Below are 22,233 nucleotides of genomic sequence, written 5' to 3'. Positions count from 1 at the left end.
ATCGACTTGAATCCTTGGCGAACTAGTCTAGAGACATCTTCACCCCATCCTCGTTCTATCTCACTAAATTCATCAAGGTTTTCACAAACTTAATTAGTAACTCATTGATGCCACGCTCGATCTTGCGCTTTCTTGCCGTTTGCCTCTCGCTCCCAAACCGCCGCTTGGACACCTTAGCGAACGGCTGTTATGGTTGCCTGAGAAGCCCCCTTTCCACCACTGGTATGCGCTTTATCGCTCCAGTGTCAGGCTTTGCTATTTGTTATCGAAATACCAATCTACGGAGATATTCCATATTGAGAGTGCCAGTGAAACTACAGTCATGGCGATTACAACTATTGGTCGTCTCTGTCGGCATCCTCTCATATTACCAACTGGTTTATTTATGTACTATGAACTGTGATATGATGATTCAATTCGAAATATCCTCTCGTATGTTTGCACCTACTACCTTCAGAATCTCCTTTCTCCATGAAACACCTCGTACCACTACACGTTGGGACAACCCCTCATAAGACAAATAGCAGTTGTCAATGGTTGGATGAAAGCTGACTCATGGAAAGAAGCCATCAGAGAAGCCTATCTGTACTAGAGAAGTATCTCTAAGACCAGAAGCCGTCGATAATAGTCGACGGCCTCGATCAGCTAAACCTAAGCGTGATACTTGAGTCCTGTCTCATAATGCGTTCATACTTTCATCTGAACCTCAAATCAATGCCAAGAATAATGAATCTGTAGAACTAATATTCAATATCTGGGACCGGGGCGAGTCTTTGCAAGTAGCACGTAAATAACGACAGTCGTTTATCGACGTTAGCTTAGCAAGCGATTCCAGCAGCCAACACGCGCTTGTAGTTGCCCACAGTGATCAACCAAGAGTATATTTTCATCATTCTGTGCCCAGTGTACTGATTTCACCGTCAATCTTCATCTGATCGTCACTCGATGACCTCATCAGTAAGAGTCTCAGGGAATTGGTAACTATCGACGTTACTCTTTCGGGTACGGTCATTCGGCGCTCCGGCATCGGATCTGGGGTTCCCCGAATTAAGGTTTACCGTTGCATAACCCAGCTTGAAGAGCCCTATCCCTTCTACCGACGATTGCCGATATCTCAAACCTCCCTGTATTTCAATATCCACTCTCAAAGTTCATAAATACATCATCCATGCTGCAAAGATCAGTGCTGAACTTTGAAGCCCAGTAAGCCGACTTGAACCAAAGTATCATCCAAAGAGGAGTCCCAGCTGCACCAACATCCCTGACCTCGGCCTCACCTAGCTCTCCTCTCCAACTTCTCCAACTCAAGTGGCGACCCTGCATGAAAACTTTAGAGTTCAGACTACTGTACAGCTGCACCGTGTCATTTCAGTACTGTACCTTGTAAACTAGTCACCGCCACCCGACAGGTTCTTAGCTTCCGCGGATCAGACGTCAGGATAGGCAAAATTTGATCATCGTATGACTTAACAGATGGCTGTCCAGAACCTTGATTTTGGAGTCTTATCTGAAATCCCCACTTTGATGTGATGATGAGCTGTGGATATGTGAATCGAAACTATTGATTCGACTAAGGATGAAATGCGCGCAGTGGAGATGGGGAAGCGCTTAGGCTAACATGTTTTTTGAGGATGATATCCACAAGGGATCATGGGTATTCGTCCAGTGTTTTGCGGGGAATGAATGTAATGGCCAAGCGTTTGGGTTAGAGAAAAGTAAGAAAGGGATCGCTTTGTTTTGTGTCGAGTTGAGATACTCCAAGCCTGAATTCAGGATAAGTTCATGAGATTATGCTGAGTTTGGTAAAAAGAAATACTTATCGATCTTACAGGTTCGATGACATCGGAGGACATTGACTGGGTGTCCTTTCTAGATTCTGTTGCAGTCTGTAGCTGGCAAGTTTTCGGTATACATGTGCAGAAACTCAGACCGAGCATCACTTCGCATAAGATTGGGAGTCATAATTCGTAAACACGATAGTAGATCTATTCTTCAGCCTCTATGCATGAATGTGTTTCTCTACCCTCTAAATCCAAATGCTATACAATGCTAAAAGACAACAACGCTGCCGCTTAAGTAGAATTCGAGTTATCAGCACAAGAGAAAGCAGCAGAGCCACCAGAAGCCTTGTACGAGTCGATAATTCCAACAATAGATCCATAAGTACCACCAATCATGAGGAAAGTACCCGAGACAATAACGAAAACACTGAAAGCGACCATAAGGTACCACTTGACATTAGGATCACGCTTGCCCTTGGCCCAGTTGTCAAACAGCCACATGAAGCCGTACAGCTGGAACGACATGAGCGTACCGAGCAGGGCACCAACGAGGGAGACGAGACCGCCAAAGACGGGAATACCGGAAGCGATCAGGTAGGCGATGACGGTAGTGATGATGGTGCAAGCGATCCAAGTTCCCCAGTGGACAGCGCTGTTGGAGGCGAGATGCTTGGTTCCGCGGAGGAGGCGGACAAAGACGTATTTGGCGGCGAAGTGAATGACGAGGACGGTTGTCGCGAGAAGACCGGGGAGGGAGATTCCGTAGGCGACGCGCTTGATCAAGTGGCCGGCTGAACCGAGGGCTGGTGAGGCGACGTAGGAACCGCAGTAGAGATAGACGACGCAGCCGATGACGATATAAGTGATGGTGACACCAGCTTGGCAGATGAGGAGAGATCGAGTATAATGCTCAGGGCGCTTCATCTCAGCAGCGATGGCACTTTTCAAATGTTAGCTCATTGAATCACATATCACTGATGAGGTAAACTTACAAGAATCCAGGTGTTCCAGCATAAGCAAAGATGAGAGATGAGATGGAAGAGATGGCCTCGGTGAAACTGGGGTTTCCAACAACCTTCCAATCAGACTTCCAGTGACCGTCTTGAGGAGCGGCGGCAGGTCGATCCTGAACACCAACTGCAATGGTGACTGTGAAAATAGCAGTCATGATGCAAACGAGGCCGACCCAGGCGAGCATGCTGATACGACCGAGGGTGCGAACACTGGCCAGCAGGAATCCGCAGATAGCAGCAACAGCGACGAAGACAGCAGTGCAGGTACCGTGAAGAGAGACAGCGTTGAGACCGATTGAAATACCGAGCATACCGGAGCCCGCAACGAAGATCCAGACTGACTTTGTTAGCTTTCGGTCGTCAAGTTAAAAATTGTAGCTGGTTGCACATACAGAGGCAGAAAGCGATACCGAAAATCTCGCGTCCGACTCGGCCGAAAATCAGATAACCTGCATCGTCGATACCATAGATCTGAGGGTGATTGCGCTTAAAGACACCGATCATGTAATCGGACCAGGTTGTGATAGCGGCGATGACGATGAGGCAGATGATGCCGGGGAGAATACCGAGGACGTCGAAGACAGCTGGAATAGACAGAACACCCAGACCGACCTGGGTCTTCATCATGAGAGCAACAGTGCCGATCCAGCCGACCTATTGATGTTAGTTGTGTTGGAGATGTTGATGGGGTTGTTATGTGACGTACAGCGCGGTAGTTGGGACCTTCATCGGTGATATCACCAAAGACATCATCGTGAACTTGAGCTTCGCCAGCGATGGAGGGGACGTTGTTCAGGGCTGGTTGATCATTCTCGTAATCATGCTTGAGATCCTTCTCAGCAGGACCGCTAGAGTATTGCGACATGTTGAAGGAGCAAAGTGAATTGACCAACGAACAAACAAGCAGATACTAAACAACTCAAAGATTGAAGAGTTGAATAGTAGATAATGAGAGGGCAGGATGAGGGGAGGTGAAGAAGGAAGAGAGAGTGGAATGTGGAGGAGATGAAGCCAGCAAAAGTCTGGGGATTGTGGACACAACTTATACAAGCTCCCCCAAGCTCAGACATAGCCAGACAAGTTGAAGTCGATCCTATACAGTAGCTGATAAGTTGGGTTTGCCCCTAGTCGATCCCCGTGGTGATTTACCCAAGAGAGGTTAGTCAGTGATACGTTGAAAAAAACCTGGCAGGCATTTCGGTGTTGGCGAGGCTTATCTGGTGGTGTGGAGAAGTCCCTCTGTGTCTGGAGGTACAGTAAAGGGATTGGCACCTCTTGGCTACTCCATGTCCCCATGGGGTTCCCCGTACAAACCAAAATTCGCGGAGAAGGAGGGGCTCAATACGATTGACGAAGGTAATTGTCATTGTCTGACTCTAGACTCTGTGTTCAGAATTATCATCACGTAAAAGAAAACAAGGCATCTTGACCAAGTTCAAGCTATGACGTTGGAAGTTCCACTGGGAATAGCGAGTCAGGTTTTGCTCCGCGGTACATTCTTCTCCATAATTTGGAACCAAGCATTATAACTGGCTGGGCTGTCAGTTTGTATTACCCCATTGCTCCGCAGTCGGGAGATGATCCGGTCTCCAAAATATCCACAACCCCAATTTTCTCTTTTATCCAGACACGAGAGCTTCAATTTTATTGTGGAATTCGTTACCATATCGTACACTCAGCGGAGTACGGGAAACGACCGAGTCCACTCCGAGGCCCCTTGATTAAATACCAATGCACCTCATCATAAAAATGGCATGCTTTCCCAGTGGTCTCATATCACTCTCTCTACAGTCAAAGCTATCATGTTTACGAAGGAAAACATTAAGTAAGGCTGACGTCGGTGCAGCCGAGACAAGGCAAATTTTACAACTCGGCATTACTCCTCGGCAGCCGGAAATAAAACCACACCAAAAAAAGAGGTGCGTCTCCAAATTTTACCTTTATACAGTATCCTTCTGGAACAATTCGCGCATGCATCAGGGATGGTTTCGCTTGCGCCGTGTTGGTTGGCTGCGAACGATTGGGGGTGTCGCAGATCACCGACCATTCCGGGCCAACCCCAGGATCACCCTGTAAAGTTACAGTTAGGGGTTGAGTTGCTTGGCTTGACCCGATGCTATCCCATCGGGAAAGCCTCCGCGCTCTGTTAATGAACTGACTTTATCAGCGAGGCATTTTCTACTGATAAGTTGTATCTGGTCAGTGCATTTTCATGAAACGTTAGATAAACGGAAATCGTCGGTACGGTAGATGAAACAACGCAGTCAGCGTAACTCTGCTGGAGTCTCCAATTTGCTGCACAGATGCTCAAGCAGTCTGTGAAGTTGAGCAGCGGAACCGTTTCCGATAACGGTAACGGCAACTCCGTAACCAACGGATGACCTGCCGCAGCATCTCGCATATCTTGTCATCAATTAAATACCACCGTGCTCTGTATGGTAATCTCGGAAGATGACTGCAGGGTCCGGGTTACCTCCCGATGGTTCTGTCTTAAGGTTGCGTGATGTCTATATTGCCTCTGAGCAATTCTTTATGTAAATATGGTCTTATGGCCAAAACACCACCAGCGGGCTGTTTTCTCTTTCTAGAAGCTCAAGAAACAGACTGGTGATTTAGCAAAACTGGCGATTATCACTTCCAACTGGTGACTATCACGAGGTTGGTCCGTTCGCGGCAACGGTACCGAGATAATGGTTGATTCCTACCTTGGCGAAGCTGAAGCTTTCTTGGCGATATCCCATGTTGTTATCAACAGCACTTTGTAATGCAATGTTTGAAAAGTGTTGGGTTATGGGGCTGATAAATGGTCATAGCTTGGAGGAATCACTCACGTAATGGATATCATGTTCATGCATGATCTGTGCAGTGCGGAAGGGGGCGAAGCTGGTGGAGCTGAGCATGAGCTGAGGTATTTGCTGATGACAGATTTCGATAAGCTTGACATTGTCCGTTGAATCCGAGCTGCCTTTTGGAAAGAGTAAGTTTGTAATGGTATGTGCAGAAGGCTAGTGGAAAGTCTCGACAGAACCATGGATTTGAGGCCTGGATGAGTTGCGATCCGCCCTGCGATATAGTCAAGGCAATCGTTACGATGTCTTTGGATGAAATGAACGAGTCTTCTCTGACAGAGAGACATCGTTGCATATTTATCAACTTTCTCTTTCTCTCTTACGGCTTGCTTCGGCCATTGTCGTGGCACATACTCTCCAACTAGTCCCATCACAAATAATCCTCTCCTAATCCAAATGCCCAAAGGCTTACTTGTACTTCTTCTTAAACGTTACCCTAGAGGTCTAGACCAAGCCATCCAAAAAGGCAAGTAATATGCATTTGCCAAGCCAGCTGAGGAATCATGCCAATGCTGGAATCTGCCATCCATGAAAGTGCCAAGTGATAGATCCTGGGGGTGTTCATCAGACCCTTTCTCCGCCCCCCCCCCCCCCCACGTGTCAATTCTCCAGTTTCTTAGCATTCGCCAAGCTCTAATGTTATCCACTTGCCTTTCCGTTATCTGTTGGGGGTTGCCAAGTCGACATCCTCGTGTACTGAATGCAGAATCCGAATGAGTAAGCTACCGCGGTGACTTCGGGCTTGTGAAGTAACATGATAATTAATATCTATGATTTCTTATCTGAACAATGTACTGGAATCATGAATGGTCCATTTGATTCATTTCTACTTCTGGCTACGCTGGACCTGGATCATCTCTTCGTAGGCTACTCATTGTCTAAAGGCTCGAACGAGCAACTCACAATTGATAATTTTATCCTGATATCACAACTCAATTGTAGCCTAATGTGAGCTTACAGATTACATGATAGAGTCGTCGAATAGATATATTACATAATCTTCCATGTCAAACTGATGGATAGCATCGGGCCTTGGATATCCGACTAACAACCCCGAAATCCCCATAGATACCGAGGCGTGGCTGTAAGCACTTCCTTCCAAGTGCATGATATTTAAACATGACACAGACTAATGCACCGAATGTTCCATGGATCTGACAACGCATGATCCCCCACCTCCGCGTTTGACCAATCTGACTGAGATTCTTAAGATTACGCTTATGATTGAGAAGAAACCTGGATATACTACAAAATGTCCTTAGCATCACATAGTTACGTTGTCATTTCTGCCCTTCTCGAACACAGTAAAGAAGACAAGCCTGATTTGACACGAGCATCACCCGAGATAGTATTAAGGGTTTTGTCACTTTCAAGCTGTAGAGAGACTGTTTGCGTTCTACTTATGTCTGAGACTTCCGGGATGTCTGAAAAAGGATGCTTAGTTTCCTTTTTCAAGTTCTTATATACTTTTATTAAAGCAAAATGATTTCATAACTCCTAGTCTTGAGCTTGGAACTTCAGAAATTGAACCGGAGTCTGCTACCACCTGACAGTCTTACTCTGTGCACGATAGCATATAGATTTCCGAGACTGTAACTGTTTCGTTTCCTGACTATTCCTTTCTTACTACAACAAGTAAAATCTTGAGACAGACTCCAACTCGATGTTGAGATCTGGTCCGAGGTAAGTACTTAGGTTCGTGATATCTAGAGAGAACTACACAACGTACAGCTCCAATAATTGTTAATAAACTCAGCTAAAACTACTCAAATGGTTCTTATACGCAAAGAAGCTGAAGCTCAAACATCAGATACTGGTTTGTGCCTTTCTGATCTGATTTCAGTAACTCGATGAATACATGAGAAGAAACCACCCCAGGAGACCAATCACATCAGATTCTGGGCTCCAACAACCCGAAATTCTGTGCATTCCAGATATAGAGATCATGAAAGGTGGAGTTCCGATACTGATGTCTTGCGCCCTCCACTTGGTCTTAACAACTGCCGGCTAGACCGTCACAGAGATCACACTGAAGTACGAAGTGAGCTTGGTGACCGACGCAACCCCCTTGCTGCACCTCGAAACACTTCAAACTGTGCGTTGCTATCATACCACTAAATAGTTGACTCCCTTTGATGGTGCTTGAGAACATGGAGGTCGCTGTGCAGGCTGCCTTCGCACAGGCCGTAAGCCGGAGATTCAATTGCGACGATCCCGCGTGCTTGGACCCAATTAGCAACTCTCAAACAGGAAGGCAAAAAAGCTTACCAATAAAGTGCTCTTCTTTAATTTCTCTGTCTCCTTTTGACTTTGGTCTAACAAATTCGGCGTTGTGTGGCAGCTGATACCCCACAAATCGCAGGTTGGCAAGCATCTCCGCCCACGTCGTGGAGACTTACCTATTTTGACGAGACCATCTTCTTGAGACTGATAGAGAACAACGCGGGGTATACCAATTGGTACAGACTTGATAAAAAGAAGAAGCATATAATAGACAAGCAGAATCAAGAGTTTCATCATAAACATTCATCTCGTATCAATCACTCACTCATCCAAGTGTCTTACATCAAACACATCACAATGGCCCCCAAGAACTCACAGGCATCCTAGTCGCCCTCATAACCCCCTTCAAACCCGACGGCACAGTCGATCTCCCCGCCCTTGACGCCCACATCCAGCGTCAAATCTCCGCCGGCGTGCACGGCCTAGTCCCCGGCGGCAGCACCGGTGAATTCACAGCCCTCACCCTCCAAGAGCGCAAAGATGTTCTCGACCAATGCATCAAATCCGCAGCTGGTCGTGTTCCCGTCGTCGCTGGCATCGGCGACCTCACCACCTCGGGCGTTGTAGAACTCGCTAAGCACGCCGCTGAAGTTGGAGCTGCTGCTACTATGATTGTGCCACCGTTCTACGATGCGCCCAATCTGAAGCAGTTGAGGGAGATGTTTGGTGAGATTCACAAGGAGAGTGGATTGCCGATTATGTATTACAACATTCCCAGTGCGAGCGGCGTTAGCTTGTCACCTGCGGAAATTGCTGGTCTTTCAGATGTCGGAGTCAAGTATTTGAAGGATACTTCTGGAAATGCACCCGCTCTTACAGATCTTCTCTTCCACCACCACAACGACATCACCGCTCTCAACGGCTGGGACACATTGACTTTCTACGGTCTCTGCGCTGGTGCCAAGGGCTCTGTCTGGGGAACTACCAATGTCCTTCCTGAACTTTCAGTGCAGCTTTGGAACGCTATCGCTGTTGATGGCGATTTGAAGAAGGGAAGAGAGCTTTGGTCTAAGATCTTCCCTGTTTGCAAGTTCTTGGAGGCGCATCATTATGGTGCTGGTATCAAGACTGGTATGGAGTTGCAGGGTTGGAAGACAGGAGGTCTGCGAAAGCCATTTGCTCTTTTGGAGGATGACGAGAGGGCTGAGCTTGCGCAGCTCCTGAAGGATGCTGGTGTCAAGTTGGCTTAGAATGAAATAACTCGTATTATGGTTTAATGATTTAAAATGGTAAAATAGACAAAATGACTTCACGAAAAAGAAGATGACATTTATCGCGAAAGGTGAAATTTCATTATCAGAAGAAGGGCATTGTGTTCTACGCTAGACTTTCCTGCACAAGACTCTGCCAACTCGTAGTCCAATCCCCAGATTGCTTCCTCCTCTCCCAAATCAGCGGCACAACTATCCCCGCCGGCCTATTCGTAAAATAAACCCCCTTATCATCCGTAACGCCCAGACACTTCAACGCTCGTTCCTGCAAATCCGGACTCACAGCTTCACAGGCGGCCACAAAAGCAGGCCACGCCAAGCTCGTAGCGAAATCCTGATCATCGATCAACTCACTCAAACACGGCTCAAGATACTCCAATGTCTTCCGAACAAGGTCTTGTAAGATCATGGCGTTCATGTCGTAGACTCTTCGGTAGAAGTAAATAACCAAAGCTTGGTGGATTGCGAGGGTCATGGAGCGGACTTGGGGGTGGCGGACGAGATCTTCGTCGCCTGTGGGCATTTTGACGGGTTCGGTGGGATCGAGAGTTGACGGCCAGGCCCAGATTCTGTTTTCAAGGGTTTTGGTGTGTTTTGAGAGGGCTTCTGAGATAGAAGGGTTGCAACGCGCGACAGATTCCAGGCGATTCTTTTCATTGGACAACGAGACAGTCTGTGACAATAGCGTCATAAGAGATTCGGGTATCCCATATATAACCGGATAAAGAGTCTGAGTCCAGCGCCCTTGGACTTCAAGATGGATGTCATTATACCCAAGCTCATCGGTCTTTTCTTGAGCGGGATCAAGACCTATGTTCAAACCCTCTTCTGTAATACGGAATGTTCGAAATTGCTCACGACCTTGGATCTCAGAGGAGCTTTCGGGGAGAGGTTCGCTCCAAAGTGATATACTCTCTGCGATAACACGGAGATGAGTATACATATGGTGCAAAAGACGAGATTTGAAGGGATTTTGGGCTTGGTTGGCTAGACCGCGAAGACGGATGAGTCTTTCCGCATCGAGGAGAAAGATGCGGAATGCACGAGCCCCATTGTGTAACTAACGTTTGTTGGTACTTGATCATAAGATTGGGGACCGGGGACTTACCGAAGTCATCGCCATAGCTAGAATAGCCATCAAGAGCTCCTTATAACTCGCCTGCCTCGGCCCAAACATCTCATGCTGCAGCGCCTGTCGAAGATGATTCTGTGCTCGTTCATGGTTCTTCAATCCAATTTCTTTCCAATCTGCCGATAGAGAACTTGGTGCCTTCGACATGTGAAGTTGCAGTGCACTATGAGCAAGCAGGGTATAAAAGATAGAAGAGCGGGTGTGGGAAGCTTCATTCCATAGTGATAATTCGGCGAATGTCTCGAGGGCGCAAGGGAGAAAGATGATCTCCCAAGGAGATTTCCTTTTCGCTTGCATGGTTGACCGTTGGCCAGCGATGTGTTGTCTGTAGTGCCTGAGTAGTGGCTCTGCTTCTTCGGGGAGTCCAGAATGGCTTGCGATGGTTCTTGGATATGGAACTAATTCGTTCATTGACGCTTGTAGTTCCGGGCCAATATTTTCCTCTGTAAGCGTAGCATTATCGGTACCCATAACTTGCGATATGAAGCCCGGACTGAAGAGTGCCAGTCCTTCAGCCCCCATTGGATCATCGACAAAGAAGTTGGCCATAGGGTCATGCAAGTGTATCTGATCACCCGCTGTCAATTCCTCAGCATTCATGTTAAAGTTAGGATCCAAAGAGGCCGTAAAGATGTCCAGGTCATCCTCGGGAAGTTGATCCGGCCAATCTGCTCGCTGAATCTCCTCAATGAAGCCATCAGTCTCGGCATACATGCTCGTAGACGTATTATCAGTGTTAGTATCCGGAGAACACTCAATCGTATCCACCGTCAACTCTTTCTCTTCAACAGACTGAAAGACCCCAAAAGGACCTTTCATCAACGCATCTCCAACATCGCTCTTCTCACACGCAGAATCTATATCCGCCAACAACGCCAGCGCCGTTCTTTTCCCCAAACTCCCCTTTAACTCATCACTCATCAACCTCCTTTCACTCTCTACATTCATCAGTCATCAACCCCCAAGACGGACCGGAGCACTTACCGGAGAAAAGTGGATACCGATACTCCGAGCCCCGATGACTCTGCTGCAACTCAGGCCTGACAGCATCATCCCTAATCCAAAACAACCGTGCTCCATACCCTCCACAAACCAGCCCCAATCGCTGACAAGTTCCACATTCAGGCTGAGCCTCGTCGCATTTTGCGTGGCGCGAACGACATGTTCGACAGCCTGTGAAGGTCCGTGTTCGTTCGACTTTTTTGGGCATTTTAGATAGGAAAGTGGAGAAACACGATTGAATGAGATGATATAGAATAAGATGGTTTGGGTCTTGGGCCAATTGCTTCTTCTGATGAAGGATATTGACCCCGGGGGAAGTTGCGTTATTGTGTTGTCGAGGAGGAAGTGAAAAGGGAATGTTTCCGCGAGGTGGGGTTACGTTAACTTTACTGCTTATCGTGGCGAAGGATGGCTTCTGCATTTAGAGGCTAGCTTGAGCTAGTGAAGGGACTTCGTTAGCCAATAGAGGCGTTTGCAATGTCACTGTAGATTTCAATAACGTCTCGCATTTATGCCGTTGTTGGGTAAAATAGCCCAAGAATGGTTTTTGGTCTCCTGGATTGTTAGCCAATAATATCTCCTGATTGAAGCCCGATACGATATGAGAATTGGACCTTTTCATACGACAATATCTTGAATCTCATGTCAAAGAACGATTCATACATATCGAAAATAGCCTATGATTTCTCATACATTGTCTCGATCTATCATGCTGAGATATTGATAAGGTTTACACAAATTTTACATATAACCAAGTAGCAGTAAAGCAACTCTGGACTACGAGAATCGCATGGCACTAGCCTAGTTCCCATGGGATTCAATGTCACACTCCTGGAACGAGGGGGTGTCAAACCCTCTGGTGGTGGAAGAAGAGATAAACCGGATCTCTGAAAGAGGCTATAACAGAAGACAAAAAGTAGGCCAAAGATGACAAAGTTCGAACATGAGAGGTGGACGATCCAGGAGAAAAGGAAGTCGAATGAAGGGGCTCTTAAAGAAGAGTAAGGCTTAAAGGTTGTTCAAAATACAATTGAATTAAATACTGAAAGATCTGCTCCTCTCAAACTCCTAAAGTTTTGAAAGGGGTCAGATCAGAAAAGGTAAATATGTACTCAATCTCCCTACAATAAGCATATTGCATGCTTATTAGACCGTTCACTATACTTGCTATCATCAATCAAACGCAGGCTGATGTCTCAGGCCGAACCTCCTAGTATGTTAGCCAGTACCTAGGTGATAACTCCAACACCTCCCGAGACAGCACCAGCAAGTGGAACCAAAGCGTCGGCGAAACCTCCAAAGAGGCCAAGGAGGGTTCTAATGGTACGGTCTGCGGAACTAGCGAATGCGAAGAAGGCCATATAGTGTTTATCAAACATTGTCAGCCCGTTATGCTCCTGAGCATGCGTAGACTTTCCTGTGCCAAAGCAACCAAAATATCTCTCCTTGAAACATAGCAAGAGCCCCTTAATTAGGTAGTGGGTAGCTCATCCGTCGATATTGCAACTCAACAGCCGAAAACCAGGAAAGCCAGTCCGCATGAGGCCATAAAACTCCCCGCAGTGTATGTATTGAAACATGTTATGCTACTCGTGCTCGGCCCCAGCTGCGGTAGGTTTGCGTGAACCTTATCTGATCTCCCGTGTAGATCAAGGCAATTGGTCCGGGAATAACTTGGTTAATGGACCTTCTGAACAGAGGCTAGGCTTACATAAATATCCCTGACCGGGTGGCCATTGTCGTATGATAGTTGTAATGATAACTCATCTAAGTTTCTATTTTTATTATGCGACTGGGCCATTCGGCATAATGTTCATGATTGTCGGTTGGTTGGCCTTGCTCGATCTCCTAAAGAGCATGCCTCTCTCCAGCTTATTGTAGATATTCAGGTTGAAGCGTGCACTACAGGGCCTGGTTCAAGGTGAGAAGGCTGCCCTTGAGAAATTCCTCCCGATACTCCCTCGTAGGCGCGTCAGATGTAGGTATCGTCAAAGCCCAGCTCGAACAGCGTCCGAGTTATAAGTTCCGTGGAATTATTTACCATCTCAACACAACTACAGCTTATATCCCACATGGGGATAATATTTACTTCATACTATAGTTCGTTTATCGTCAGTGAAACAGTTTAAGTGTACACTTAAGCCCGTCGTTGGGCCCGTGAAGAATACGCCTAGGCATAGGAGTCCTTCGCTTGGTCTGACTCTTCATAGGAACTGAAGGTCATAAACCAAGCTTCACTTGCTCAATAAAGGACTATGGATCTGCGAGAAAGGAGGGACGATACCGATGTCCTCATCAGCCCAGAAATATCACCAAAGCTAGAAATTTTATCTGAGCAAATAATGATTTACAAATTAAGAGTTTCACTTGGTAAAAAATACCATCATGGAATTTTTCTAAATCTCAGGTTTGTGCTGACTGCGTGACCAAAAGTTAAGATGAGCATACATGGAGTGACCTGCAGCGCCTTTGATAGACCCTCTATAGGATCAACCTTTATATGCCAGTCCCCTCACTATGCAACCAACCCTCATTTTCCAAAATAACTCTATATACCATCGACGAAGAGTGGTGCAGTGGTATCTACCTATGAACCTATAAACCTTCTATAAATCCGAACCTAAAATCCCAAAACTCTCTTCCCTGCTCCACTCTTCGTTTTTGCAGGTCGTGCGTTCGAATACACGTATCAGCATTTTCATTACAAAGCTAGAAGGCCTTTTCGAGTTTCTGGTTCCATTCTTTTTGCTCCTCGTTCGGCGGGTAGTTGGTGAGACAGCCAGCGACGAGCTGTCCCCACTTGGACCATTCGCATTCCTCATCTGGAAGCGCAGTTGGCTATGGATGGATCCTCTGTAGGCCACTAAAAAGGGCAAGTCTCCGCGACTACTGTATTTGACCTCCTGTAATAAACATCATTATTCAAGTGGCTGATAAATGCATCTGCAGGCAAATAAAAACAAGTGATTCATGCGCCATTATCGCCGCAGTGTCGTAATTCCAGCGGTACACAGCTTAATAATATTCGTGACACAGCATGCAGCCATAAAACCCCATTCTCGTAGCTCCAGTCAGCCCCAACACTCACATCACCACTGAAAACACCACATAATGGCCTCAATCTTTCTGTAATACCCCAAACCCCTTCTCCCTCCGCTTACTAAATCTCTGCAGCACCGGCGCATCGGGCTACGTAGGAGGTCAGCTCCTCCGTGAGCTCACACAAGCTCATCCCGAGTACACCGTCGTCACGCTCGTGCGCGACGCCAACGCAGCTGAGACCATCGCAAAGGCATATCCCAAAGTGCGCACTGTGGTGGGTGACCTAGATGACAGTGCGCTCGTGGAACAGGAGGCTTCACAAGCTTCTGTGGTACTGAGTACGTTTGTGCTTTCGTGAAAGTGATTGTGTGCTGATGGAGACAGATGTTGCGTCGAATAAGCATATTGGGTCGTTGCAGGCGATTCATCGGGGGTTGCAGAAGAAAGGAAATGGTGAGACATGTTGAACTGATTGAGAGGTATTGAATTGACGATGAACAGGTTACTTGATTCAAATTTCTGGTGCGAGTTTATTGCCTGTTAAGGACTTATCATGGCCCTCCTTCAAACCAGGTGAACCCTCCAACGAAGTCTGGGACGATCTCGATGGTGTCTCTTCCATTCTGGACCTCATCCGCAGCCACGACTCTCGCGTGGTAGACAACTACATTCTCAAAATCGCAAAAGAAACACCGTCTATCAAAACTGCACTTGTTCTTCCTCCAATTATTTATGGAAAAGGTCAAGGTCCTGTGAAGCAGCGCAGCGTGCAGATCCCCGCACTCTCAAAAGTCGCGATTGAGAGGGGCCATGCAGTCAGAGCGGGTCGAGGTTTAGCTGCCTGGACGAATGTTCACGTCGCAGATCTCGCGAGATTATTTACTCTTTTGGCGGAGAATGGTGCAAAGGGAAGTGAGGATGAGAATGTCTGGGGCGAGAAGGGGATTTATCTTCCTGGTGTTGGCGAGATGGTAAGTCACCTCACTCCACCTCACATTCACACGAGTCTCACAAAGCTGATAATTTAGACATGGGCCGATATTTCAGACAGAGTCGCCAAAGCAGCAAAAGACCAAGGACTCATTGATACCCTTCAAGTAGAAGAACTCTACAAACCAGAAGTCGACACTGCACTCCCCGCGGGTTCAGTATTCTTCGGCAGCAATGCCCGAAGCAAGCCCCGTCGCGCCACTGAAGTTCTAGGCTGGAAGCCAAGTGAGACAGGGCTTGATGAGGAGATTCCTCGGGCTGTGGCTGAAGAGGCAGAGAGTCGAAAGTGAACTAGTCTGTAATGAGATAATTGATAGACAATAAGAACGTTCTCTGTTATCTTGAGTCATAGGTTCGCTGTGATTGTTGCTGTCGCTGTTGGATGTAATTCTTTGCCCAGTGTGAGCAGGTCGATGGAGATGCGGGGTAGTGTAGTGCTGTCGTTGTAGGCTTCACTTCCCTATCTCGGTAGTGGAGATGATTGCACGGGGGTTTAAAAAGAGAAGGTCTGCGCGATCAAGACGACGGAAACAATCGCCATTCTCATCAGGCTATATCAGGTTGAATTGAAAGAGTCAGTCAATTATCATACTAGATACGTCAACGTTCAAGTACAAGAGACCCCTCCCAAGCTTGTTCAAGACATCAAGGCTCACCAATATCAACCAGTTCATCTCATCATATCACCAAAATGGCTGCCTCAATTGAACTGACTGCTCCCAACGGAGTGAAATGGTCTCAACCAACCGGCCTCTTCATCAACAACGAATTCGTCCCCTCATCAAGCAACAAAACCCTCACATCAATCGACCCCGCGTAAGTCCCCCTCCTCCCCCTCTGTACCTCCCACTGTACCTCCACTAACACCGCCAGCACCGAACAAGAAATCGCAACAGTTCAATCCGCAGATTCTCAAGACATCGACAAAGCCGTCAAAGCAGCCAAAGCCGCACTGCGCCATGACTCATGGAAGGACCTCCCCGCCTCAGACAGAGGCCAACTCATGGCCCGTCTAGCCGATCTAATTGAATCCAAGCGCGAGCTCTTCGCTACCATTGACGCTTGGGATAACGGCAAGACGTACATTGAGACGCTGGAGAATGATCTCGTTGAGGCTGTGGGCGTTATCCGCTATTACTCTGGTTGGGCTGATAAGACGTTCGGTCAGACTATTAACACGACGCCGAAGAAGTTTGCGTACACGATTCGTCAGCCAATTGGTGTTGTTGCGCAGATCATTCCGTGGAATTATCCTCTGTCCATGGCGACGTGGAAACTTGGACCTGCGCTTGCTTGTGGAAATACAGTTGTCATCAAAGCAGCTGAACAAACGCCTCTAAGTCTTCTTGTCCTTGGCGAACTCATCAAAGAAGCTGGTTTCCCACCTGGTGTAGTCAACATCGTCAATGGCCTGGGCAAAGACACGGGCGCTGCGTTGGTGCAGCATCCGTTAGTTGACAAGATCGCGTTCACGGGGTCAACAGCCACGGCAGCTAGCATCATGGGCGTCGCAGCAAAGACACTCAAAAACATAACGCTCGAGACGGGCGGGAAATCTCCGTTGATTGTGTTTGATGATGCGGAGCTTGATCAGGCTGTCAAGTGGTCGCATTTCGGCATCATGTCGAACCAAGGACAGATCTGCACCGCGACGTCACGAATTTTAGTGCAAGAGACCATTTACGAGAAATTCATCAAGGAGTTTATTGATACGCTTAATACGGTTAGCAAAGTTGGTAACCAGTGGGATAAGGAAACGTATCAAGGACCGCAGGTATCAAAGGTTCAATACGAGAGAATCCTAGAGTACATCGACATTGGCAAAAAAGAAGGAGCCACAGTCGCAGCGGGCGGTCATCCTCTGAAAGTCGGAGGCTCAGATAAGGGATTCTACATCTCTCCCACTGTTTTCACAGACGTCAAGCCCTCGATGCGAGTATTCCGCGAAGAAATCTTTGGGCCAGTCGTTGTCATCTCGACGTTCAAGACGGAGGAGGAAGCAATTGAGTTGGCTAATGATACAACATATGGACTTGGCGCTGCTGCTTTTACGACAAATTTGGAGAAAGCTCATCGCGTTGCTGCTGCCATAGAGGCGGGAATGGTCTGGATTAACAGCTCCCAAGATTGTGATCCTCGTGTGCCGTTTGGTGGTGTTAAGCAGAGTGGTATTGGGAGGGAGCTTGGTGAGGCGGGATTGGAGGCGTATACGCAGATCAAATCTGTTCATGTCAACATGGGGAACAGGCTGTAGATACACAATTACATTAAATAAATAGAACATTTGAGATTGTGTGTCGCTTTAACGTATCGCGCAAGGTGCTCAATTGACTGAGACATTCACAATTGGGTCATGATGCTTCAAAACTCATCTGTATTATCGTCGACAAATAGATTGACAAAGAAAATATAAGCAGATACATGGTAGTACTATACCAGTGGGATATGAACAAAAAAGAAAAAGAAAAGTGCTCAAGGTAAACAAGAGGATATATATAAAAAGGACACAAGACCAAGCAACCATCCAATCCAATCCAGTCCAATTCCCATAAAGCAATCTCGCAGACTCCAACCCCATCCGAATCCCAAGCATTCATCATCTTACACTGACCAGTAAATTAAGCAGATTTTGTCATGGCATACTCCTCCAGAATCTGAACTGCCTCATCCCAACCTCGCGAAGCAGCAATCTCAGTAACACTTCGATCAAGCTCATCCTTAACATCAAGATCAAAACCAGCCTTCTCACCCAGAAGACGAAGGATTTGCTCATCGCCGTTCTCAACAGCCTGCATAACACCGTTCCATCCGCGGTACACCTTGTTAGGATCAGCGCCATGCTCGAGCAGAAACTCAAGCATCTCAGGATCCCCACGGTATCGGCGCAGGGCTTTGACGACGGGGAGATGCTCGCCGGGGGCGTTGATGTCGGCTCCGCCCTCGTTGATGAGGAACCACACGATATCCTTGCGGTCCTCGCGAATGGCGGATGTGAGAGGGGAGAAAACACCGCCGTTCTTGTCCTCGACTGACACGCCGGCTGCGAGGAGGAGTTTGACGGACTCGAGCTGGTTGGCGACGACAGCCATTTCCATAACGCCCTTGAAAGCGCGGGGCTCAGCGAGCACGGAGAGGATGCGCTTGAGAACGGGGGGGTTGCGGACGGCCATGCACACGGGCCAATCTTGACCGCGAACGTTGGGATCAGCGCCGTGGTTGAGCAAGAAGTCCACCATCTCAATCCTATTCTCCCGAATAGCAGTCGTCAACGGTGAGTGACCCTTGGGGTTCTTATCGTTAGGGTTCATTCCCTTCTCAATCAGCCATGTGAGCGCCTCCATGTTGTTAACACTGACGGCAGTCTCGACAATGCCCTTGGGAGAGCTGAGGTTCACACCAGCGTCGACAAGAGGAGGAAGGAATTGAAGTCGGTTGTGCGTGATACACTTGAAAGCAGGATACTCGCTAGCAGGCACGTTGGGGTCTGCCTTGTTGGCGAGGAGGAGGTGGAAGATATCAGGGCGGTTGTCGCGAATGGATGTGCAGAGGGGTGTGTAGACACCATCTTTCTTCTGGTTGGGGTCGACCTTTGCGTTGAGGAGGACCTTGACTGACTCGATGTTGTTGACACTAACGGCAAGCTCCATGATACCAGGTGCCTTCTTGGGATCAGCGCCGTGAGACAGGAGAACCTGCAGACAAGCGCTCTGGTAGGTAGCGGGCCAGAGCATGTGCTTGGGACCAGGCAAGTTGGGGTTTGCGCCATGGTCGAGAAGACTGTTGACGATGTCGACGCGCGAGTTCTGGATGGCTTCGAACAAGGCAGTCTTTCCCTCGCGACTTTTCAAATCGGGATCAGCGCCGTAGTCGAGGATGAGATCGATGAACTTCTTGGGCGTCTTCTTGTTGATAGCACTGCTGAGGAGCGTCTCGCCCGTAGCGGTCAATTGATTAGGATCACCGCCGTAGATAAGAAGCAGGTGGGCAAAGTTGACCTTGTTGGCGATACAAGCAGCAGCAAGGGCAGTCTCGTTATCCTCACCCATAGCAAAGCGAGGATCAGCGCCGTACTTGAGAAGAGGAACGGCACCGGCGAGAAAAGACTTCTCCACGGAGGCGAAGAGCGGTGTCACACCATCGCGATCAGTGCCGTTGGGATCAGCGCCGAAGAGGAGAAGAAGACGAACGGCCTCGGCGTCGCTGTTGAGAACAGCTTCCTTCAGCGCAAGATGTTCAGGACCAGTGTTGGGAGAAACACCACGATCCAAGAGCTGCTCGATTAGTTTGTGGTTCCTACCACGCACAGCAGTGAGAAGAGCGGATTTGAGATTAGCTGCGTCGGCGCCGACGGTGTTTCTCGGGTTCCAGCGGGGCATGCTGAAGGGATCAGCCTTGAGTCGCACGACTTTTGTGCCACCGTTGAGATCAAGACCCGAAAGCTCCTCAAGAGAGGCTTCACTATCTGACACGGTGGTGTGATGCGATCGAGTCTCGTGGTGTTCGTCAAAGGTACTCATGCGGTCGAAGGTAGCGGTGGTACCAGAGTGATAACGCTCATTGGAAGCGATTGAACTAGCAGTGTTGTGATGATGACCAGTAAATGAACGAGCATCGTGGTGGAGTGACGCAGTGAGGGGATCGTTTTGCATAGAAGACGATCGTTCCGTCCAGGGAAGAGGAGGCAATGGTGGCTGAGAAGCCATCGACATGGCGCTGTGTCCCTCAACACCACGATGTTGCGACGCAGAAGAAGGTCTGTACTGCGAACCACCATGATCAGAGAGTTTTGATCTAGGCGCCATACCAGCACGGGTATCCATGCGATCGAGAGCAGCAGCGAGGCCGGTGTAGCCAATACCAAGCTCATTCTCAATCTTCTCATTACCCAAACTCCACTGAAACATAAGCGCACTCATGCGCAGACTCTCACGCGTACGTCCAAGGGCACTGATCATCTTCTCGATATCATTATCACCAAAGATACGACCCCATCCACGACGCATACGGCCCATGGCACCCTTTCTTTCATTCTCAAGAAACTTACCCAGCATCTGATCCAGCAGCTGGAAATCCGCCTGCGTCACGCGGAACTTCTTGCTCAGCTCTGAAATCACATCGCCGGGGAATGTCTGCTGATTACGGATGCATTCGCCGAGACCAGCTTCAATAGAGAACAAGATTTCGCACGTGTCGAGAAAATCGTGTGCGAGCGTGTCGAGACCGTGGGGCTGCTTGGTCACCATGGTGAGATACTCCAGCATGCGCACCGAGATACGGTCGCCGAGCGCCGTGGTCTTGTGACATAGCTCCAGACAAGCGCTCTGCGCCTTTGTTGAGTTTGCCATGACGCTGCTCTTCTTGCTTGTAAGCGATCTCGGAACTGTACCGACGGCTGTAGTAGTGGTGGTGGTGTTAACACTAGGAGCCTTCTTCTGCGAGGAGTGCGAGGTGCCAGGCGCAGTAGGGCTCTTGACAGGACTAGCAGGGACGTAAACCTGTGAAGAAACAGGAACGACTTGCTTCTTCTGAGGAGGAGGAGTCTTGGGTCGTGTGACGGTTGTGATTGATGGGGCGACGGGGAGGACAGGACTGCTTGGAGACGAAGGCAGGCCGAGGGCTTCCTTTGATACGAGGGAGAAGGACTCGCGCGGACCTAGAGCAAGGGCTTCGATGAAAGAGTATTCCTTGTCGTGTCTCTCTGCAGCAGCTTGAGCGGTTCCCACGGTGGTCATTATTGTATTAAAAACGAATGGAAACAAGATGGGGGGGATCTCGTTCCCTTTGTGCGGGCGAAAGACAAGCTGTTTAGCTTTAAAAATGGGGAGGTCAATCAGCCTTTATGGCGCTTTTCGAACGAGTTCCACCCCAGAGATCGGGTCTGGTGCATGCCAGTCGAGAATTCCTACCGTCAGGTACCGCACTGTACATCCCAGCCATGAGAGAGTACCCAACCAAGCCAAGGAGAGTGTGTGTTGGTATGGCCTCCCAGGTCTAGTCCCTGACGGAAGTTGTCTAAGGCGGTACGGATCTGCCGGCCTGAAGTCGTAGCGCGATATTGCACACCCTCCAGGCCAAGGATCCAGGGGGGTCCACACCCGTCAGCTCCAATCGAGGCGAGCTAGACAAGACGCTAGGGGAACCCCCGTTACAGAGCAGATCGCGCTTTGACTGTGAGACTAGGCCACGGACCCTTGACACTCTAGTCATAGTGAGGGGAAGTTCTTGAGCGATGTGATGTCGTTAACTAAGCAGGACGGGTTTATTACCAGCCTGGGCCAAGTACGATATCCGATTCAAGGCATGAGCTGCAAGGAAATAGAAGGATCCGATGGAAAGACTGGGAATAAAGGCAGGGAGAGATTGACAAGATACATCAGATATCGCAAACATGAAACCAAAGTGTAGTACAACAAGCAACAGGGGACCACACAGGCAATAAAGACATGTACGCTCGGACGAAGCGCATGCAACCACGACAAAATTGAGCACACTCAAATCTCAGCACTGAAGAACTGGTCACCCAAGAATCTCGAGGTAGAGTAACAGAGGCACAGCCCGGGGACAAATCACATCGTCACCCGAGGGGCAAGGCCTGTTCACTTTAAGCTTTACAGGGGTGCAGGGGAGGCTTGTCCCCAATCGTCAGCAAATTTCACGGGGTCCGTGTCACCATTTCACAGTGCAGCACGATTGTTCAGCTGTCTCTGCGCCGAGGCTACACTGTGTCCAGATCTATTGTTAGTGTCTACAGTAGCGCAGTAGCGTGAAGCACAAGGTGGGGTCATCACGATTTGTTATCACAAGTTCAAAAAGACGGGATTAAAAAAAAAGGAACCCTGTGAGATTCCATGGATCTAAGATGAGAGCATGCAGAAAATGGATATTTCTCTTGGTCATCAACTGCGACTGCGTTTTCGCCTGAAACATTTA

At 48.4% G+C, this 22,233-nt stretch overlaps 6 protein-coding genes across 6 annotated transcripts; 3 read left to right on the top strand and 3 right to left on the bottom strand.

Annotated features, from left to right (window-relative positions):
• Positions 1–1,908: 1,908 nt before the first annotated feature.
• Positions 1,909–4,157, bottom strand: BKA55DRAFT_547910 (transmembrane amino acid transporter protein-domain-containing protein). The gene is made up of 4 exons (XM_046191071.1): positions 3,501–4,157; positions 3,187–3,448; positions 2,774–3,131; positions 1,909–2,721 (listed from the first exon to the last, which is right to left on the bottom strand). Exons 1-4 carry the CDS (start codon positions 3,657–3,659, stop codon positions 2,073–2,075), a joined length of 1,428 nt encoding a protein of 475 aa, XP_046055905.1. The 5' UTR covers positions 3,660–4,157; the 3' UTR covers positions 1,909–2,072.
• Positions 4,158–7,793: 3,636 nt separating this feature from the next.
• On the top strand, positions 7,794–9,116 carry BKA55DRAFT_682227 (uncharacterized protein; the record flags this gene model as incomplete). Its single annotated transcript, XM_046198306.1, has 2 exons — positions 7,794–7,861; positions 8,201–9,116. The coding sequence occupies 2 exons, from the start codon at positions 7,794–7,796 to the stop codon at positions 9,114–9,116; spliced, it is 984 nt and encodes a 327-aa protein (XP_046055904.1).
• Positions 9,117–9,208: 92 nt separating this feature from the next.
• On the bottom strand, positions 9,209–11,678 carry BKA55DRAFT_600839 (fungal-specific transcription factor domain-containing protein). The gene is made up of 3 exons (XM_046196549.1): positions 11,254–11,678; positions 10,246–11,207; positions 9,209–10,197 (listed from the first exon to the last, which is right to left on the bottom strand). Exons 1-3 carry the CDS (start codon positions 11,477–11,479, stop codon positions 9,244–9,246), a joined length of 2,142 nt encoding a protein of 713 aa, XP_046055903.1. The 5' UTR covers positions 11,480–11,678; the 3' UTR covers positions 9,209–9,243.
• A 2,704-nt stretch (positions 11,679–14,382) lies between these two features.
• Positions 14,383–15,593, top strand: BKA55DRAFT_682225 (uncharacterized protein; the record flags this gene model as incomplete). Its single annotated transcript, XM_046198305.1, has 5 exons — positions 14,383–14,399; positions 14,446–14,651; positions 14,698–14,766; positions 14,815–15,284; positions 15,342–15,593. 5 exons carry the CDS (start codon positions 14,383–14,385, stop codon positions 15,591–15,593), a joined length of 1,014 nt encoding a protein of 337 aa, XP_046055902.1.
• A 401-nt stretch (positions 15,594–15,994) lies between these two features.
• Positions 15,995–17,557, top strand: BKA55DRAFT_587947 (aldehyde dehydrogenase domain-containing protein; the record flags this gene model as incomplete). Its single annotated transcript, XM_046194724.1, has 2 exons — positions 15,995–16,119; positions 16,177–17,557. The coding sequence occupies 2 exons, from the start codon at positions 15,995–15,997 to the stop codon at positions 17,555–17,557; spliced, it is 1,506 nt and encodes a 501-aa protein (XP_046055901.1).
• Positions 17,558–17,662: 105 nt separating this feature from the next.
• BKA55DRAFT_547895 (ankyrin repeat-containing domain protein) lies at positions 17,663–21,128 on the bottom strand. The gene has a single exon (XM_046191070.1). The coding sequence runs from the start codon at positions 21,033–21,035 to the stop codon at positions 17,922–17,924; it is 3,114 nt and encodes a 1,037-aa protein (XP_046055900.1). The 5' UTR covers positions 21,036–21,128; the 3' UTR covers positions 17,663–17,921.
• Between the last annotated feature and the right edge of the window lie 1,105 nt (positions 21,129–22,233).

This window comes from Fusarium redolens, assembly GCF_020744475.1.
Source record: "Fusarium redolens strain MPI-CAGE-AT-0023 chromosome Unknown BKA55scaffold_1, whole genome shotgun sequence".
NCBI lineage: Eukaryota > Fungi > Ascomycota > Sordariomycetes > Hypocreales > Nectriaceae > Fusarium > Fusarium redolens.
This window is presented reverse-complemented; position numbering and strand designations above follow the sequence as displayed.

What these genes read in the sequence shown, in the direction of transcription:
- BKA55DRAFT_547910 (XM_046191071.1), bottom strand. Translation starts at nt 3,659, where the DNA reads ATGTCGCAATACTCTAGCGGTCCTGCTGAGAAGGATCTCAAGCATGAT. An exon ending in CGGTATCGCTTTCTGCCTCT is followed by an intron (nt 3,132 to 3,186) that starts GTATGTGCAACC and finishes TAACAAAGTCAG; the next exon opens with TCTGGATCTTCGTTGCGGGC. An exon ending in GCTGGAACACCTGGATTCTT is followed by an intron (nt 2,722 to 2,773) that starts GTAAGTTTACCT and finishes ACATTTGAAAAG; the next exon opens with TGCCATCGCTGCTGAGATGA.
- BKA55DRAFT_600839 (XM_046196549.1), bottom strand. Translation starts at nt 11,479, where the DNA reads ATGCCCAAAAAAGTCGAACGAACACGGACCTTCACAGGCTGTCGAACA. An exon ending in TCGGTATCCACTTTTCTCCG is followed by an intron (nt 11,208 to 11,253) that starts GTAAGTGCTCCG and finishes TGATGAATGTAG; the next exon opens with AGAGTGAAAGGAGGTTGATG. An exon ending in TAGCTATGGCGATGACTTCG is followed by an intron (nt 10,198 to 10,245) that starts GTAAGTCCCCGG and finishes AACAAACGTTAG; the next exon opens with TTACACAATGGGGCTCGTGC.
- BKA55DRAFT_547895 (XM_046191070.1), bottom strand. Translation starts at nt 21,035, where the DNA reads ATGACCACCGTGGGAACCGCTCAAGCTGCTGCAGAGAGACACGACAAG.